At 39.1% G+C, this 20,429-nt stretch overlaps 1 protein-coding gene across 2 annotated transcripts in view; it reads left to right on the top strand.

The window, feature by feature from the left end:
- Positions 1-87: 87 nt before the first annotated feature.
- REL (REL proto-oncogene, NF-kB subunit) overlaps positions 88-20,429 on the top strand; it is a 45,889-nt gene continuing 25,547 nt past the window's right edge. For both annotated transcript variants that reach the window (XM_017849080.1, XM_017849079.1), the window contains exons 1-3: positions 88-671; positions 10,603-10,745; positions 13,987-14,135. In XM_017849080.1, coding sequence (XP_017704569.1) covers positions 662-671; positions 10,603-10,745; positions 13,987-14,135 — 302 coding nt within the window. In that variant the 5' untranslated portion in view covers positions 88-661. The remainder of the gene's footprint in view (positions 672-10,602; positions 10,746-13,986; positions 14,136-20,429) is intronic.

Raw genomic sequence — 20,429 nt, 5'->3', positions numbered from 1 at the left:
CCCCCCGCCCCCCCCCCCCCGCCCGCTCCTGAACTTTAAACCACACTCGGAAGAACAACCTGGAGGAGGGGGATTTCTCGGGAGCCGGCGGCCTTCTCACGCTGCGACCTTCCGGCTCCCGCCGTTCCCTGCGCTCCCGAAGCCCATTCCAAGCTCCCGCTCCCTCGACCCCCGCCCAAGCCCTTCGCCGCAGCAGCGCCGGGGGCGTATGCGCCGGGGCGGATGGTGAGAGCGAGCGGGGGCGGGCAGGGCGGGGCACTGGGGGCGGTCGCGCGCGCTACGACAGCTAGGACGCCCCGCCCCACGCCTCCGGCTTGAAGGCTGCGCCGGCCTACGTCAGCCGCGGGAAATTCCCCTCCCGCCAGGCTGCCAGCCTCTCGGCCTGGCCGGCACTCTGCTCTCGTCCCGCTGCACCCCCTGCCCCTGGCTCCCGCACGGTGGACGGGCGACGCTGGGTGACCCGGAGCGCAAGAATTCAGGGGGTGGGAAGGTGTGAGCCGCAAACCCAGCGGAGGGCGGGAAGAAGGAGGAGGACCCTGGGGTGGTCGGGGGACTGGGGCCGCCGCCTGCAGAGGTCCCTCGGCCTCCTGACTGACTAACCACGGCCGCCTCTGGCCAGGACGCCGGGAACTGCCTGCGGGAAGGTGCGGGGAACGGAGCCATGGCCTCCGGTGAGTGTTCCGGGGCGGAGGCCTGGGCCGGGGGGAAGCAGCTCTTCTGGGGTTCCTGCCGCTGTGAGTTTAGGGAGCTCAGTTTTGGCTGGGGCGCGTTCTGTCTTTAAAATCTCATATGGTAAACTTGTCAGCTTTTAAAAAAGTTAACCTGTTTCAGGGTTTGCGTGCAAAATCCAAGCCACGCTCAGTAATTTGATCCTGTTGTCATAGCAGGAAACTTAGAAATTCCTAATGACTTGATTTTAGGATTAGGGAAGTCATAAGCGAACTAAAGGAGGACGAAGAGTTCTCATGTTAAAAATGGATATGTATTGAGGTGGTGGTTTTATGTTTTAGAACAAGAATGAGGAACCTTCAAACCTCGGGCAAGCTCTCTCCCCCTTTTTAATTTCGTCAAATGCAAAGAGGTGATCCCCCTTGTACTGACAGTTGTACAAAATGTGGCACGGCTTTAAAAATCATTCGTGGTATTTTAACACGAATTTTAAAATCCGTGGTATTTTAAGTGTTAATGTTGCATCGACCAGGTGTAGGCCGGGCGCGGTGGCTCACGCCTGTAATCCCAGCACTTGGGGAGGCGAAGGCGGTCGGATCACCTGAGGTCGGAAGTTCGAGACCAGCCTGGCCAACATTTTGAAACCCCGTTTCTACTGAAAATACAAAAAATTAGTCTGGCGTGGTGGCGCGCGCCTGTAATCCCAGCTACTCGGAAGGCTGAGGCAGGAGAATCGCTCGAACCTGGGCGAGGTGGAGGTTGCAGTGAGCCAAGATCGCGCCCCTTCTCTCCAGCCTGGGCGACAGAGACCCTGTCTCTATTTAAAAAAAAAAATAGAGTGTGTAATTTTTACTGTGAGATAAAGCACACAGTTTCTAATCTGACGAATAGAGACGTTGAATCCCCCTTCCTTCCCGTTGGAAATAAGGGGAAAGAGGAGTTTTAGACTATCCGTGCTTTAAAATAATGCGTAGTAGTGAATACAACTTCATCACTTATGTGACTGTATATTTTCCCTTAATAAATGCTCGATCTCTCCCTTTGGGGGGAAATAAGTTTATAAGAAACATTGCAGAGCAAGGAAGAGTCTCCTGTATACACAGACGTGGTTTCGGGGTGCCTGGAGCTTAAGGTTGGGGGGACGGGAGAGCCGGGGTGGGGGGATAAATTAAGTAGCCTGGGTTCGAGTTGGTCTTTTACCAGGATTTGCCAAGGTGAGTGGGGGGCGCTTTCCAGACAGAGGAAGCAGAGTGAGCAAAGGCAGGGAGGGCTAAACGCGTATGTTAAATGCTGTACCTAAGGGAGTGAAGAGGGGGCACCGTTTATGAACTTGACTCGCATCCCCAAACTGACTGGTCCAGTGACCCTCAGAAGTAGGTTGATGTCTAGTGGAGATGAGGAAGTAGGAAGATTAAAGAACCTTTTTAAAAGGTTGAGCAGAACAATGCCATAGCTATTGCTGTAGGCAGAAAAGGAAATTGGGGTGTTTCACATGACATTTGATTTCAGTTTGTCTGTGGTTGTGAGAATACTAAGTGAAGTTTAAAATATTTCAGCTTTCCCTTTTCCCACTTGACACCAGACTTGCAGATAATCCTGTAAATTTGTGAATTCAAAGCATGTGTAGATTAGAAGTGCTAAGATGACTTCAAATATTTTGTTAATTTATTGGTTATCAGAAAGATTTTGTTTGGAAGTAATGAAGAATGGCTAGCATTGTAAGTTAAGTTCAGCCTCTTGGCGATTTAATCAAACTTTATTGATGTATTGCATAAATGTAATACTTATAATTTTTTCAAATGAGAGAGGAAACAACCATTTCTGTATAAAGTATTGTTAAGACCCACAGGATTTTAAAATGTGATACAATTTAAATTTGTTCATTGACACTGTATTTTGTGCTGTTGTGAGGAGGAAGGATTCCCTAAAAGTAAGGAGGAAATGTTTAAAGAAATAGAAAGTTTTAAAGGTTTAGAAGTTGAAGGGTGATTAACTTTTGTTTTTTTGGTCTTTTCTCAAGAGTTGCATTAAAATGGGACTATTTAAAATGTAACAAGTTATTTAAAATTGTAATTCAGTTGTTAGAAAAACTGCCAAGCCTGGAATTAAAAAAAAAAAAAAAAAAAAGAAAGAAAGAAAATGTTTAAAGAATCGGTGTATTTTCCTTAATCTGTTATAAGAGACCGTAGAGATAGAAAAAGATTCACTAATGAAATTCTAAATTCCTATTCTGTTTTGAAACAGCAATTTAACCGGAAAAGTGACCAAAAAAAAAAAAAAAAAAAAAAAAAATTGCTTATTTTTCATTGTCTAGTTTAGATTCTCTTTGTAGTAAGGTAGTATTAAAACCTCAAAAAGTACTTTTATTCATTACAAAGCATTTAAGAGCATTTCTTCATTTCTCACCAGATGTCATGTGTAAATAGGTATAAGTGTTGATTATGTGATAGCTATGATGTAAAAGTAACATAAATCATAATCTTACAAGGAAAATTTTGTGATTTAGAATGTAGTTTAAAATCATGTATATAATATGATTCTAAATTTTGTTTAGATAAGTTAGCAGGTTAATTAGGATTTCTCAGCTTGTATTAAGCTGCTTTTTGTGGCTTTTTTTTGAAAAATTACACCTTGATTACAGTCTTTTGACATAATAATAGACATAGTGAAGGAAAATGTTCCCAAACCCAACTAAGGTATGCATAGTAGGCAGTCGTTGCTTTTGTATATTTATTCTATTTTATTTAATATAAGTAAAATTAGATAATTTATGTCTGAATTTAAACCTTCTCATTGTTCCAGAAAAAAGAGCAAATGTCTTTGTGTGGCATGTAGCTCTGTTAACTAATAATTAGTGCTATCTTTGGTAAAATGTTTTAAAATTTAGATAATTTATTTTATTCACATTTTTCTTTAGTATGGTTCTTCTGTGTCACACAATAGGAAGTACCGGAATGAATTGTTTTTGTAAACCTCACTTCTTACCAACTATTTGTAGTGTGAATTTCAAGAGAACTATTATTTTTCTCGATTAAAGGGGGGAAATGGAAGTAAGTATGATGCAACTTAATCTTTAATAACAGGGCTGGAAGTTAGGAATGGATAGCTACAGCTAATGACTTCTTTTTTTAAGTAAAAGGCCACACGTGAGCATGAATGTTTCAGAAATGCAACACTTGAAAAAATAGAAATAACAGTGGTGTTAAATAATTAAGGTGACATATGATAGGCATAGATAAAGGGAATGAGTTAATGTAATGACTAGGGAGGAGCCAGACAATGAATCATAATTAGGAACATCTAGATTATGCATTTTAAGGGACTCAGAATTTCCTTTTGTTCCAACTTTCTCTTATCTGGGTTCTCTGAAAATGGTTTTGTTTGTAGGCACAGGACCCAAATATTGCATGGGATAAAATTGTTTTTCTGAAATTCATATTTATCTGGGCCTCCTCTATTTTTATTTTTTAAATAGAGGTGATTTGGTCTTGCCATTTGTTTTTAACTTTAATACCTGTATAATCTAGGACAGAATTTTAAATTTCTTTATTTTACCCTGGCACGTGCAGGAGTTTTTTCAAGACTTACCTTTTTACCCCCCATGGCAACAGAATCCCTATTGCCAGAATCTTTTACAGTTTTTACCTTGTGGTGCATGAATCAGTTGAATACTCATCTGAAAATTTCCTTTCTTTGATTCTGAAGGCCCAGTTGAAAGTCAGCTGATGTATTGGAGTAATGAAGTCAGCCTGATACATTGGAATAGCCTTTGGCTGATGAGAGACCTGGTTTGAGGAAAAAAATAGTAGATCTTATTTTCTTTTTCTCCAAACTGAGTAGAGGTGATATTTGGAAAAAGGTCCATTGTTAGCTCCATTGGCTCCTTTAGGTCTTAGGCAGTCTGTGTCACCCAGGACCTTTATGAGAGACATGCAGTCTAGTCAGCTATTCTCAACTATGGTGTTGACACACTGGTGTGACAATCATTTGTGTGATGTGTTGCAAGAGTTAAAATATTTGTGTTGTAAATTATTTACTTTTTAAATAAATGAGAGCATTTGAAGGCTATTGGTATATTGTCATTTTTCTTGCTTGCATTTGAATAAGGTTCTTTTTTGAGTGGGAGAGAAAAACAAGTTACGAGTAGCCAGAATTGCTTTGCCCAGATTGCTTCTCTCAATATGTGCATTGTTGCTTTCACTTCATGTTTTAAGGCAATTATTCTTAATCAGGAGTGTGTTAGAATTTCTTGGAAGGCTTTTCAGAAACATGTATCTGGGCTTTAAAACTTTGAAGATTTCTTTTTCTTTTAAACATCTCAAGTGGGGTAGGGACATACATGTTTTGAAAAAACTGCCTAAGTGATTCTGATGTACATCCCCAGTATGAACTCTGTTCTAGGGATTTCTTTGGATCTAAATACTCATTTGGCTATACCGGGATGCATTATCTTCTTAAATTAAGTTGCATTTATTTTAGATTGCAGGTTATGTGCTGTATCAGTTATTACCTCCAGTTGCTTTTATGCTTGTTTTTTAAATTTGGCAGTGCCATATTAGCGTACCATTCATAATTCATTTTTCTTATAACCATATAATTTTCAACTTTAGTTTTATCATCTGTAAGTTGGGATAATAATTTCTATTGTTTTTCAAATAGAGATTAAAGTTAAGAGGATCAAATGAGAAATGTATATAAAGGGGTCTTTAAAAAGTGTTATAATTACAATAATTAACTTTTTGTTCTATATACTTGATGCTGGTTGCTCATTCTAGCAATAAGATGTTAGTTAATAATGTGTCTATTTCTGATAATTTATGATCCATTTAAACATTTATTTCAATGTAATTTTTTATCTTAAAAACTCATTCTTTATTAGATAGGCACTATGTTTTAAAATAGCACTCTTTCTTGCCTAAGTGCAAATAAAAACATAAATATATCTTACAAACATTTTGGCTATATCTCAGATGTTATTCTGATGTATATTAGCCTTTTAAAATACTCTTCAGAATATAGGGGTCAGTCCCAACTTTGCATAGTATTGCTTAAAGAAAAATACAGTAATCAACTTGTTTAGAGCCAACTTTGGAGACGTTTTTGTGCTTTTCAAAACTGTGGTGATTTAAGGTTATCTTAATTAAGAGTACTTATTTTCCCTACAATTTCCTGATATATAATTTACCCTCTTCCACTCCATAGATGACTACTTTTCAGCACATTTTATATTCAGGAAGAATGGCACTGTGCAAAGCACAGTACTAAGGAAGGAAATAACTGGTGCATTGTACTGATGCATTATATAAATGATTTATAGCTGGGAAGTTTTTTAAAAATCATAAACACAGATAAATCGAAATATGAATGAGTATGAGGAAATGCTGAGGTGTAGCAATCCTGGTACCTACAAAGCACTATTTTTTTTTTCCTTGGTAGTGGAATCCAATTAAAAAATCTGACTAATCACTTACATGATTATTTAACATTTGAATAACTTGTGTAAACAAAAGACCTTAAGATATTTTAGTCGTTCATTCAATAGATGTTTAATGAATATCTGTGTACAAGGCACAGATGAGTAAAACACAGTTTCTGCTTTCAAGTAGCTTGAAGAAATAAAACAAGTAGCTTTATCTCAAGAAGAAATAAGATGGTAAGTTTTCCCTAAATTACAGTTATTTGGAATAATTGCTATAAACAGAATACTATGGTAGTTTAAAGGAGGGGAGATTATTTCCAGCTGGGGGAATGTAGAGCATTACAATATACTCTGTTACTTGGTTGTAATACTCTACATTCCCCAGCTTGTTAATTTTACCAATTAAGAGCTTCTGCAATGAGAAAATAAATTCCAAGGATTTTAAATACTCAATATTATATGATAACCAATATTTATGTAATTTTACTATTTAAAATATTCTTTTCAACAATTATTTTCTGTTCTTTTAATAGACATTTTAATAAACAATCTAAAGAAGTGTCTTGTAACCAATGAAGTTTTGTTTTGTTTTTGTTTTTGTTTTTTTTGAGATGGAGTCTCGCTCTGTCACCCAGGCTAGAGTACAATGGCGCAATCTTGGCTCACTGCAGCCTCCGCCTCCTGGATTCAAGCAATTCTCCTGCCTCAGTCTCCTAAGTAGCTGGGATTACAGGTGCCTGCCACCACATCCGGCTAATTTTTTGTATTTTTAGTAGAGATGGTGTTTCACGATGTTGACCAGGCTGGTCTGGAACTCCTGACCTCAAGTGATCCACCCACCTTGGCCTCCCAAAGTGCTGGGTTTACAGGTATGAGCCACCATGCCCAGCCTCAGTGAAATATTTGAATGCTCACTATGAACCTAGAATTTTAATTCATACTCTCCCCTCCCAAAGTTAAACACTTATCATTAACGATGTCATTTTATATCAGTTTCCCACCAAGACACCTTTAAATAAGTAGTGGGCGGGGATTTATTTGGCCTTTACTTCAGCCACATAAATTATTTAAAATGCCACTTAAAAAATAATGTTGATTTTGGCTGGGCGCAGTGGCTCAAGCCTGTAATCCCAGCACTTTGGGAGGCCGAGACGGGAGGATCACGAGGTCAGAAGATCGAGACCATCCTTGCTAACAGGGTGAAACCCCGTCTCTACTAAAAAATACAAAAAATTAGCCGGGCGAGGTGGCGGGCACCTGTAGTCCCAGCTACTAGGGAGGCTGAGGCAGGAGAATGGCATAAACCCGGGAGGTGGAGCTTGCAGTGAGCTGAGCTCACGCCACTGCACTCCAGCCTGGGCGACAGAGCGAGACTCCGTCTCAAAAAAAATAAAATAAAATAAAAAATAATGTTGATTTTAACAGTTTTTAAGAGGAAAATATACTCTTTCTTAAATACTTCTACAAGGATATATAAGGGTATGAAATACTTGAAATTGTGGCCAGGCGCAGTGGCTCACATCTGTAATCCCAGCACTTTGGGAGGCCGAGGTGGGCGGATCACGAGATCAGGAGATCTAGACCACGGTGAAACCCCGTCTCTACTAAAAATACAAAAAATTAGCCAGGTATAGCTGGCGCGGTGGTGGGCGCCTGTAGTCCCAGCTACTCGGGAGGCTGAGGCAGGAGAATGGCATGAACACAGGAGGCGGAGCTTGCAGTGAGGAGAGATCGCACCACTGCACTCCAGCCTGGGTGACAGAGCGAGACTAAGTCTCAAAAAAAAAATTTTTTTTTGAAATTGCAGTATGAATTTGAAATATTTGAAATATGCAAGGATAAAATTGTGAAATACTCATCTGCATATCTTATGCTTTTGAGTAAAACTGAAATAAGGATTATGTATGGGTTAAAGTCAATTTTCTCTGGCTCTTCATCTTTTGAATAAACAAATAGGTAGTAGATTCAAGCACAGGGATTTTGCACCATACAGAATAAAATTGAAAGTAACGGTAATACTTTATTCAGTAACCCAAAGTAGAAGCCATGGAACCATCAATGATTCTTTAATTTCTGAGCCATCAGTGATTTTTTAATTTCTCTTAACCCTAATATTCAGGCACCAGGTGCTGTCAATTTTATCTTTTAAATAATCTTTCATTCCTTTTATCACTGCCATATATCAGACATACTGTCATCATTGCCCACATTATTATAGTGGTCTCTGAACTGATCACGTTGCTTTCTTTTTTCTATCTGTCTGCTGTAACTAAAAAAAAATTTTTTTTTTCGAGACGGAGTCTCGCTCTGTCGCCCAGCCTGGAGTGCAGTGGCGCGATCTCGGCTCACTGCAACCTCCGCCTCCCGGGTTCACGCCATTCTCCTGCCTCAGCCTCCTGAGTAGCTGGGACTACAGGCGCCCACCACCACGCCCGGCTAATTTTTTTTTACATGTTTAGTAGAGACGGGGTTTCACCGTGTTAGCCAGGTGGTCTCGATCTCCTGACCTCGTGATCCACCTGCCTCGGCCTCCCAAAGTGCTGGAATTACAGGCGTGAGCCACTGTGCCCCGCTTAAAATTTTTACTCTAAAATGTAAATATGATCATGTGATTTGCCTGCATCAAAATATTCATTGATTTCATCACACATAAAATGAAATCCACGTTGCCAAGTATGCTCTGACTTTTAGTTCTCTTTGTAAGAGAGGAAGTGTATTCCACTTACATTGGTGATTCTTAAATAAACCCTCCTCTGTGGACACACTGTTCCCCTTTCCCTAGAATACCTACCTTTTCCTCTTTATTTCCCCCACTCTTTTGCTTTATTAACTGCTCTTTTTCCACTGACACAGTTGGGCATTCCTGACTCTTCCGCTCTTATTTCCACAGAATTTTGTTAGTGCTTTCCTTCCTTCTGTAGTCTAATAATATGTGTTGTTTGCCTTGCTCTTCTGTAAGGTCTTTTAGAGTGACAGTTGTGATGCCACCATGGTATCACTAAATCATTGTTATCAAGAAAGCATCTGAAATAATAGACACCATTTATTGAACGTATATGTATATGTGACACTTGGTAAGAATTTAGCACGTATAATCTGTAATCTTCACAGCAACCCAATGAGGTAGGTGCTATTATGATTATTCCTATTTTACAGAGGCGGAAATGAAGAGATTTTAATTTTAATAACTTTTCCGTGGTCTTACTGTTAGGAAGTAGCTGGGGTAGGATTCTAGAAGCCTCTTCTTCATACTGTTCTGATAAGGCCCACTGTGTTACCATTTCTCAGGATTGCTTGCATTCTAACAGGAGAAGCCTTAGTCGGCACTAAACTGATTAAGGAACCCCCCCTTTTTTTTTAATGGAAAACATCACACCCCTATTAACTCCCCTACTTGCAAGTACAGTTGAGTGTCTATTTACCTTTCCCCCCACAATTTGGATAATAAAAAATAGTAAAGTTGCATATATTTTAAATAACTTTATTGACATATTGACATAAAATTTATGTACAACAAACTGCACTTTTAAAGTATGCAATTTGATAAGTTTTGACGTATATATACAACCTTGAAATCATCATCACAAGATAATTAACATGTCCATTGTCCCCCCTGCCTTTACTATCCACCATATATCCCTGTTCTTAGGCAACCAGTGATCTGCTATTGTTCATTGTATGTTACTTTACATATCCTAGAGTTTCATATAAATGGAATCATGCAGTATGTGCTCTTCTGGTCTAACTTCTTTCACTCAGCATAATGATTTTGAGAGTCATCCATGTTATTATATGTATCAGCAATTCATTCTGCAGATGCTTATTTTGAATTTTAGTTATTATAGAAAGTAAATATTTTTTTTTTCTCTGTTGTATCTTTAGAAAAGGTTTACATGGGACTGATGACACATTCTTTGAGCCTGAAGTCCCTCCTGGGGCTTGTTTTGATATACTATGTGTAAGTCCTTTAACATTTGAATGGAGATAGAAAAAACTTACATATGCTTCTGCAGGGATTTAAATGCATTTTCATTTTCAGTGAATGGTCTTTTCATTCAGTATTATGAATATGATGTAAAATCAAGCAGTTAAATACATTTAACTCACTTTAGGAGTGTAATATTTTACTTCTGAGTACTATCTTCTTTACCCTTCTTGGGGAATCTTGGGGGAAACCCTTCTGCTAGGTCTCACGTGGGAGGTGGATATCTCTGAAGTGGTTATCTCAGAACTTCATATTGATGTTAGCTATAGATATTAAGCTATAAAGTGCTAACCAATCAATATGGTTTGAATGACTTGTTTTGACACTACATAGGGACTTAATCTGAATGGGAAAAAAAGGTGCCTCTCCCAGCCAATCTCCAAGATAACATTTCAACCTTGTTATTTAATGTTAGGAGGAAAAAAAATCTTTATTTTAGTCTGCTGTTATGAAAAAGCAGGAGTGTTAAAATCCATTATTAATTGCTATATTAAACTCACTGACCTCCTCCTTTTAAAAAACTTTTCAGGTGCGTATAACCCATATATAGAGATAATTGAACAACCCAGGCAGAGGGGAATGCGTTTTAGATACAAATGTGAAGGGCGATCAGCGGGCAGCATTCCAGGGGAGCACAGCACAGACAACAACCGAACATACCCTTCTATCCAGGTAATAGACCCTTCTTCTATGTCTATCTCGCTATTAGTTGCTTCATATATTAGCTATAGCAATTATTTTAAAGGGACAGTTTCTTTTTTTTTTTTTTTTTTTTTTTGAGACGGAGTCTCGCTCTGTCGCCCAGGCTGGAGTGCAGTGGCCAGATCTCAGCTCACTGCAAGCTCCGCCTCCCGGGTTTTACGCCATTCTCTCGCCTCAGCCTCCCGAGTAGCTGGGACTACAGGCGCCCGCCATCTCGCCCGGCTATTTTTTTGTATTTTTTTTTTTTAGTAGAGACGGGGTTTCACCGTGTTAGCCAGGATGGTCTCGATCTCCTGACCTCGTGATCCGCCCGTCTCGGCCTCCCAAAGTGCTGGGATTACAGGCTTGAGCCACCGCGCCCGGCCAGGGACAGTTTCTTAACAGTCATCTCCACAGTTTTGTCTTTTTCTTTTTTCCTTTTTTTTTTTTTAAACGGATCTGTTAAAAAGACATCTATTGGATAGTTGTCTAAGGACATCTCTTAAATATAATATGGAGTCTTCCCCACTACAGATAGCTATATGGTGCTGTGTATTAACCTAAGTAGAGTGACTCATAATGTTTAGTCGCTCCACTTAGATTAATACACAGCACCATATAGCTATCTGCAGTGGGGATAGTTGGCAGCTTTTGGATCATGTTCTTTTTCATGGAACGCAAAGATAATAAGGAAAACTCATTCTCTACAGAGGTGAGTGATACTGTTCTGTAGATTAAACATAGGTTTGATAACTCAGTCATAATTCTTCTTGGCTAGTCTTAGGGCTAGAACTTTTTTTCTCCTTTTTCTTACCTTTGTTGCTTGTCTCTGATTCTCTGAGTCATTGACTGATTTGAAATACCACTTTATAAATGTAGTTTTCTCACATTAGCATAAATTTTTAACAGCTTTTGACCAAAAATGACTTTGGTAAACATACTAATAGTTATAAGATGTACTAAATTTATTTATTTATTTTTGAGATGGAGTTTCGCGCTTGTCGTCCAGGCTGGAGTGCAATGTCACGATCTTGGCTCATTGCAACCTCCATCTCCTGGGTTCAAGTGATTCTCCTGCCTCAGCCTACCGAGTAGCTGGGATTACAGGTGCCCACCACCACGCCCAGCTGATTTTTGTATTTTTAGTAGAGGCAAGGTTTCACCATGTTGGGCAGGCTGATCTCGAACTCCTGACCTCAGGTGATCCACCCGTCTCGGCCTCCCAAAGCGTTGGGATTACAGGCATGAGCCACCGCGCCCGGCCAAGGTGTACTAAATTTATTTACTTATTATATATTTATTTATTTATTTTTTGAGACAGAGTCTCACTCTTTTGCCCAGGCTGTAGTACAGTGTCACAATCTCTGCTCACTGCAAGCTTCACCTCCCGGGTTCATGCCATTCTCCTGCCTCAGCCTCCTGAGTAGCTGGGACTACAGGCGCCCACCACCACGCCTGGCTAATTTTTTTGCATTTTTAGTAGAGATGGGGTTTCACCATGTTAGCCAGGATAGGATGGTCTTGATCTCCTGACCTCGTGATCCACCCACCTCAGCCTCCCACAGTGCTGGGATTACAGGTGTGAGCCACCACGCCCGGCCTATTTTTTATTTTTTTGAGACCGAGTTTCACTCTGTCGCCCAGGCTGGAGGGCAATGGCATTATCTTGGCTCACTGCAGCCTCCGCCTCCCGGGTTCAAGTGATTCTCCTGTCTCAGCCTTCCGAGTAGCTGGGACTACAGGCATGTGCCACCACACCCAGCTAATTTTTGTATTTTTAGTAGAGATGGGGTTTCACCGTGTTAGCCAGGATGGTCTCAATCTCTTGACCTCGTGATCCGCTCGCCTCGGTCTCCCAAAGTGCTGGGATTACAGGCGTAAGCCACTGCACCCAGCCCAGTGTACTGAATTTATATTTTCTATTTGTAAACTGTTTTTCATTTGAGTTTCAGTGAAGTGTTTATCCTTTAAATGCCAATTAAAAACTTTAATGTCAAAGTAGATTTTGAAAAGTGTTACTTTTTTTTAATTTGAAAAGTGTTACTTTTATCAAGAGATCTTAATTCATTGTTTTATAACTAGATTATTTACAAAGTCTATTCTGTTGATGAACTTAAAGGGAATTGCTAAGTTATAGAATAAATCAGTGGCGAAATTATATATTGAATTCCAGATTTCTATTTTATCACATTTTGACAGTAGTATGGATTTGGGTTATGTAAGTCTTTTAAATGTTAAAATGGGTGAGATGCTAATAAAAAGGAACTAAGGAAATACTATTTGGCCAGTTTTTTGAGTCATTTTTAAAGTTTTCTTCATAATTCATCTTATCCTATGCATCTCTAAAATATTTCTAAGATCTGTATTTTTACTATTCCAGTAGGTCCTAAACACTTTACAGCTTGAGTTGTGTATTTGCCTACTTATAGTCTTGAGCAATTACCTTTACTTTCATACAGAAAGAAATGTAATACTTCCTGGTTACTTTCAAATTCTAATTCAAAATTATGGATTTTAGTTTCCTCTACCTCGTAAGCTACCCATTCTTACTTTACCTTGCTCCTTTGTGGTATGCTGGTTTTCATATTCCCTGCTTTGTTCTTGCACATTTACTAGCTTTCAAACTAAGCATTATTTCCTGTCCTCCTTCCTCTTCCCTGTTAAACACTCCTTTTTACTCTGTGTTCTAAGATGTACTTTGTATATGAAATTTGATGTTGTTAAACTCAATTTGATTTATTGCCTGTTCTAGAGTGCACTTGGGGTATGCTTACTGAAAAAATATTTTTGTGAAGTGAAACGTCACATATTAAGTAAAATGATCATATTTATGTGCTATCCTTTCCAATATGGCTTAATATATATTCAAGGAATGTTTATGGTATGACAGTACATTTAAGAGCTGGGCATTTAGTGACTTAACATCTGTTTTCTCATGTTCTATGATAAAATTTGGGTAGAGTTTTACTTGTTTTGAAAGGAAAATTAAGTAGAGTCAAATGATATGACCAAATGAAATTAGGGCAGAAAATATGTCAAGAAGCTGAGAGGTAAGTTCTTCTATACTGGTATTCTCTGGAACGTTTCATCTAAACTGCAGTTGTTTGTCAGTTGGACTTTATTTATTTAGTGCCAATTACATTATAATTAATGTAAATTGAACTCTCATTTAGTAGATCAGTTTATAATGCGATCTATTTGGATCATATATTTAATTTCCCCCTTTTTTCAGATTATGAACTATTATGGAAAAGGAAAAGTGAGAATTACATTAGTAACAAAGAATGACCCGTATAAACCTCATCCTCATGATTTAGTTGGAAAAGACTGCAGAGATGGCTACTATGAAGCGGAATTTGGACAAGAACGCAGACCTTTGTTGTAAGTACACAGTTACAGACATCTTCAGAAATAAGATAAGACATAGGACGTTCTGTTTCTTCTCCGTGACAATCTGTTACTTTTTAGCAGAATAATTTTCTCATTCTACTTCTATTTACTATATTTTACACTTATATTTTTACTATTTGCATTAGAACTACCCTTTCATTCTTCATTAGTAGACACATCTTATGATGGTTAGCAGGAAAACATTTTTATTGTTACTAAAAGTAAACGTAAACTTATTGTATACTGTGATTTCCTTTCTTGGGGTGGACAGTTTTGAAATAATTTTCACTCTTTTTTTTTTTTTCTTCGAGACAGAGTTTTGCTCTTGTTGCCTAGGCTAGAGTGCAGTGGCACGATCTTGGCTCACTGCAACCTCCACCTCGTGGGTTCAAGCGATTCTCCTGTCTCAGCCTCCCGAGTAGCTGGGATTACAGGCATGTGCCACCACGCCTGGCTAATTTTTTTGTATTTTTATTAGAGATGGGGTTTCTCCATGTTGGTCAGGCTGGTCTCGAACTCCCAACCTCAGATGATCTGCCTGCCTCTGCCTCCCAAAGTGTTGGGATTACAGGCATGGGCCACCGCGCCCAGCCTCTGTCTTTTCATTTATAGTTAACTTATTATTATTTTGAGACAAGGTCTCGCTCTGTTACCCAGGCTGGAGTGCAGTGGCATGATCTCGGCCCATTGCAACCTTCACCTCCAGACTCAAGCCATCTTCAGCCTCAGCCTCCTGAGTAGCTGGGACTACAGGCATGCACCACCATGCCCAGCTAATTTTTGTATTTTTTGTAGAGATTGGGTTTTGCAGTGTTGCCCAGGGTGGTCTTGAACTCCTGGACTCAAGCAATCTTCCCTCTTTGGCCTCCCAAAGTGCTTGGAATTACAGATGTGAGCCATTGTGCCACGCCCATTTGCAGTTAACATAAAAATGCCTGGATGTGAGAAAAATCAACTGGAAAACTCTAGAGTTATTATTTAGAAAATGGCAGGTTATAGAATTAACATATAACAGTAGTTCTAAGATAAAAATAATCATGTAATATTTCATGATAGTGAGGCTACCAGAAGACGGGCCCATTCATCATGTTAGAAGGTAAATTAATAAAGTTGTCTGGTAGGCAATTTAACTGCATAACAAAAGCCCAAAAAATATGAATGCCTCTTGAGCCAGCCATTCCACTTCTAGGAGTTTGGCCTCAGAAAATAATTAAGTGTACTCAGACATTATGCTCTAATACTGTTCATTGCAGTTCTCTTTTTAATGGCAAAAAGCTAGAAGCAATTCAAATAGTAAGCAAAGGGGATTAGTTAAATAAACTGATACATTCATGCAATGTACTCCTGTACAGCCTTCAAAATCATATTGCCAATATGTCTATTGGTATGTAAAGATAGTCACAATATATTAGATAAATAGGTTTTCTGTTTTTTGGTTTTTTTGTTTTTGTTTTTGAGACAGAGTCTTGCTTTATTGCCCAGGCTACAGTGCAGTGGTGTGATTTTAGCTCACTGCAGCCTCCACCTCTCTGGTTCAAGCGATTCTCCTGCCTGAACCTCCCATGTTAGCTGATATTACAGGCATGTGCCACCACGCCCAGCTAATTTTTTGGTATTTTTATTAGAGACAGGGTTTCACCATGTTGACTGGGCTGGTCTCGAATTCCTGACCTCAGGTGATCCACCTGCCTCAGCCTCCCAAAGTACTGGGATTACAAGCATGAGCTACGTTGCCTGGCCAGATAAATAGGTTTTAAAACAATATGTAAAGAATAATCCTATTTTCATTTAAGATAAATTTATACATATACATGATGTATATATGTTAATACTAAGGTATTAGTAGTTGTCTGGGTGGATAAGATTGTAGGGTTTTATGTTTTCTTTTAACTTATATTTTATAATTCATTTTGTAATGAACATGTATTGGCTTTTGGGGAAAAATGAACTAATTACAACAGAAAAGAGGTTAATAGTCTCTACATATATTAGTAATAACCATTTAGAAAAAAATGCTTTAAATGCTCCTCTTACAATAACACAAAATATCTAGTATTATACACACTTGGCAAATATTTGTCTATATTACTTGACCTCCCAACAACATTTTACGCTATGATCACTCCTTACCTGAAACATTTTTATTCCTTATTTTCTGTGAAAACAACTTCCATTTTACTTCCTGCTTTTCTGGCTGTTCTTTCTTAGTTACAGGCAGTTAAATTTTTGGATCACCTTACTTACTGTCCTAATAATGCTCTTTATGGCTGTTCCATCTCTCTCCCCAATTCAGGATCCCATTAAGGATTACACACTATAGGTAGCATTATATTTAACATGAATAACATGAGTAATATTTTCATGTTAGCATGAAACATTTTGGGCAAGAAATCTATAGAAGTGATGCAGTATAATTCTCAAAATATCCCTTCAGTTTTTTACATTATTAGCGATATTATCTTGGCATTCTATTATAAAGAAGAACTTTCTCTTCCTCTTTCTCCATTTAAAAAGTATCACTATAAACTCATGCATTCTTGTATTTAATGTATTATAGTTATTGTTATTCTTTTGATTTTCAAATTGACCCAGATTTGATTAATGCAAGCCTCTTCAAACTGTCTCCTGTGTTTTTTTGATATGTCCTCATCTTTCTTTGAGCACTTTTTTACTTTCTGACAAAACAAAATGTTCAAGACTTGTGCTTTTCTTTTTTGAGACAGAGCCTCGCTCTGTTGCTCAGGCTGGAGTGCAGTGGTGCGATCTCACCTCACTGCAACCTCCCCCTTCCGAGTTCATGTGATTTTTGTGCCTTGGCCGCCCAAGTAGCTGGGATTACCAGCGTGCACCACCATACACCAAGGTAATTTTTGTATTTTTAGTAGATACAGGGTTTCATCATGTTGGCCAGGCTTGTCTCAAACTCCTGACCTCAATGATTCTCCTGCCTCAGCCTCCCAAAATGCTGGGATTACAGGCATGAGCCACTGTGCCTGACCATCTTGTGCTTTGTTTGCCCAGCCGTGAAGCTATCAGCTTTTTCCAGAGATTCTTGGTTCCTTTTGGTGGGGAATGGTGTTTAGTCTGATTGCCTTCTCAACATATTCCCTTAAATGTCTCAAAAGTACCTTAAGTAGCCAGGCACAGTGCCCAATGCTTGTAGTTACAGCTACTCAGGAGGCTGAAGCAGGAGGATTGCTTGAGCCCAGGAGTTTGAGTCCAGCCTGGGCAACATAGCGAGATCTTATCTCTTACAAAAAAAAAAAAAGCACTTCAAATAGAATATGCCCCAAACCATGATTTTACTGTGATCATATCTCTTTCCCCTCATAATTGGTCTTGTTCCAATGTGCCATGTGTTAGTGATTGCTAAGAAAGGCCTATAGGTGTCATCTCTGGCATTCCTCATCCAGGTGTACACGTTGAATCTACTAACAATTACTTTCTCAAGCGGTTCTGAATCTATCCACTTCACTCAGTGAAATTCATCACCGTCGTACTACCACTGTAGTCTAAACCGGGGCTGCTGGAATAACCTGACTGGTCTTGCATCAACCATTTTGTACCTTTTCCAAACCTTCTGTCTTTCCTAACTTTAGCCAGAGTGATCTTATGGAATTCCACATACAAATGAAATTGTCTCTCCCTTGCTTAAAACATTTTAATGGGTTTGTTTGGCTCTTGGAATAAAGACAGCATTCCTTCTATATCCTATAAGGCCCACGTGACCCACCTGTATTTCTAGCCTTCTATTAAACTCTACTTTCCTTAATTTTTACACTCCACTCACAAAGCCTTCCTTTAGTTTCCTCTGTTTCCTCCTCCAGTGCTCTTCTATAGGGGTCTTTGTGTGACCTGTTCCTATTGTCTGGAAGCCTCTTCTGTTCCATCATAGGCTCCCATAACATCATGTATACTTCCTTCATAAAACTTGTTATGATTGCAGTTTAGCATTTGTGTATGTGTGATTATTTAATGTATATCTGCTTCACTAGACCAGAGACTACCAGACTTTTTCTGTAAAGTACTAGATAGTAAATATTTGGGGTTTTGCAAGCTGTATGGTCTCTGTTGCTCAGCTGTGCTGTTGTAGCATGAAAGCGGCCATAGATAATATGTAAACATCAGTTTGGCTATGTTCCAATAAAACTTTATGTGCAAAGACAGACAAGATGCTGGATTTGGTCCGTGAGTTACAGTTTGCCAACCTTTCCACTAGACTGTAAGCTTCTTGAGGAAAGGGATTGTATATCCCCATTACTTTGCAGAGTTTTTGGTATATAGTACGAGAGTTTTTGGTATATAGTACGAACCCCAAAACTTGTTGAATGTCTGTGAATGAATGAATGAATAATTGATTCAAACAATCTCTTGATCCTTCATTTCAGAATTTCAAAAATTACCACCACCTCTAATATTCTGTGACTAGCAGTCAAGTATGAGATTATCCAGATGAAACAAAATGAAGTAATATAAATGTATTAATATGAAGAATTCTATAAAATCTTTTGCCAAAGAAAAAGAATCAAACCAAGAATCTTTCAAAGAAGTGGAATACTTTTGAGGAAGAGGATTATAGTTCCTAGATTTCAAGAAAGGATTACGAATTCAAGCTTTAGCCGACCAAGCATAGTGGCTCATCCCTATAATCTTAGCACTTTAGGAGGCTGAGGCAGGCGGATTGCTTGAGTCCAGGAGCTTGAGACCAGCCTGGGCAACATGGTGAAAGCCTTACTCTAGAAAAATACAAAAATTAGCTGGGTACAGTGTCATGTACCTGTAGTCCAGCTACTCAGGGGACTGAGGTGGGAGGGTCACTTGAGCCTGGGAGGTGGAGGTTTCAGTGAGCTGTTATGGTGCCACTGCACTCCAGCCTGGGTGGCTGAGTGAGATCATCTCAAAAAAAAATTTTTTTTTTAAGATTTATTTTTGTAGTTATTGGAGGCAGAGGAAGGAAATGTGAGATATTTTAGGTGCTAGCAAAATTGTAAGTGTATTGAATGTGAAGAGCATGAACATAAGAGAGCATGAGCATGGAGACAGGCAGACAAAGTAGCCTCTGGTTGCAAGTGCCATGTGAAGTTTGAACAATAGTAATGTTATTATAATTGAGTTAATTGAGTTTTGCTTCCTTATTCACACCCACCCAATTTTACTGATGTCATGGTTTTTCCATGTGGGAACAAGTATGACTGATGGTGGTGGGGGAGTTCCCCCCACCATCATCTATGCTACACATATGCAAATTAGTAATATTTGTAGCTATTGGGAAGTTTTTCATAAATGACATTTTGAAACTTGTTAAATATTATTGTTAGCATTAAAATTCTTTCTAATAAAAAATTTTAGTAATTTTTTATGATGAATGGCTATAACTTTATATAGCACAAAACATATTCTACTGCTAGTAACAGTGAATTCAGGGCTCAAAAAGCAAATCTCCGTGGAGCTAGGCAAACAGCATAAATGAGTGGTGTGGGTCAAGTGTGGGAGGACTAACAGGCACTGTAGCAAACTGAAGAGCTCTGCATACATGGGATTCAGTCCCTAGCCTGTTGTTTCTGTGCCAACCTAGTATTGCCAGGTCTTTAACATGTACAAGAGAAGCCAGAAATCCAGATGTTCATATGTAATTACCCGATTTCTAAATGTAGATAATCTGTGCAGATTTTTAAAAATATAGGCAACACTTTTGTGGGCCTAGCAAAACATAGGTGTGAGCTCCAACCTGTGAACATCTTTTTACAGCTTTTGCTTTGTGTTATCAACCATACAGACTTTATTGATTTGATTCCGAATTTGGGAGGTAAATTTTACCATTTGGTATTGCTTTACTGTTAATCTATATTTTGGTATGTTTGACATAGGCATATTAGTAAGATGTAATTGTAAAACACTGTATGTTAAAATGATACAGTATATATCATTTTAACAGTTCTTAGAAGTACAACCCCACTTCCTTTTTTTTTTGAGACGGAGTTTTGCTCTTGTTGCCCAGGCTGGAGCGCAATGGCGTGATCTCGGCTCACTGCAATGTCTGCCTCTGAAGCGATTCTCCTGCCTCAGCCTCCCGAGTAGCTGAGATTACAAGCATGTGCCACTATGCCTGGCTAATTTTGTATTTTTAGTAGAGACGGGGTTTCTCCGTGTTGGTCAGGCTGGTCTCGAACTCCCGACCGCAGGTGATCCACCCGCCTTGGCCTCCCAAAGTGCTGGGATTACAGGCATGAGCCACGCACCCAGCCACATAACCCCACTTCTTACTCTCTGATCTTTATTAAGGGC

Source organism: Rhinopithecus bieti, unplaced genomic scaffold, assembly GCF_001698545.2.
Source record: "Rhinopithecus bieti isolate Rb0 unplaced genomic scaffold, ASM169854v2 scaffold_30775, whole genome shotgun sequence".
Taxonomy (NCBI): domain Eukaryota; kingdom Metazoa; phylum Chordata; class Mammalia; order Primates; family Cercopithecidae; genus Rhinopithecus; species Rhinopithecus bieti.
This window is presented reverse-complemented; position numbering and strand designations above follow the sequence as displayed.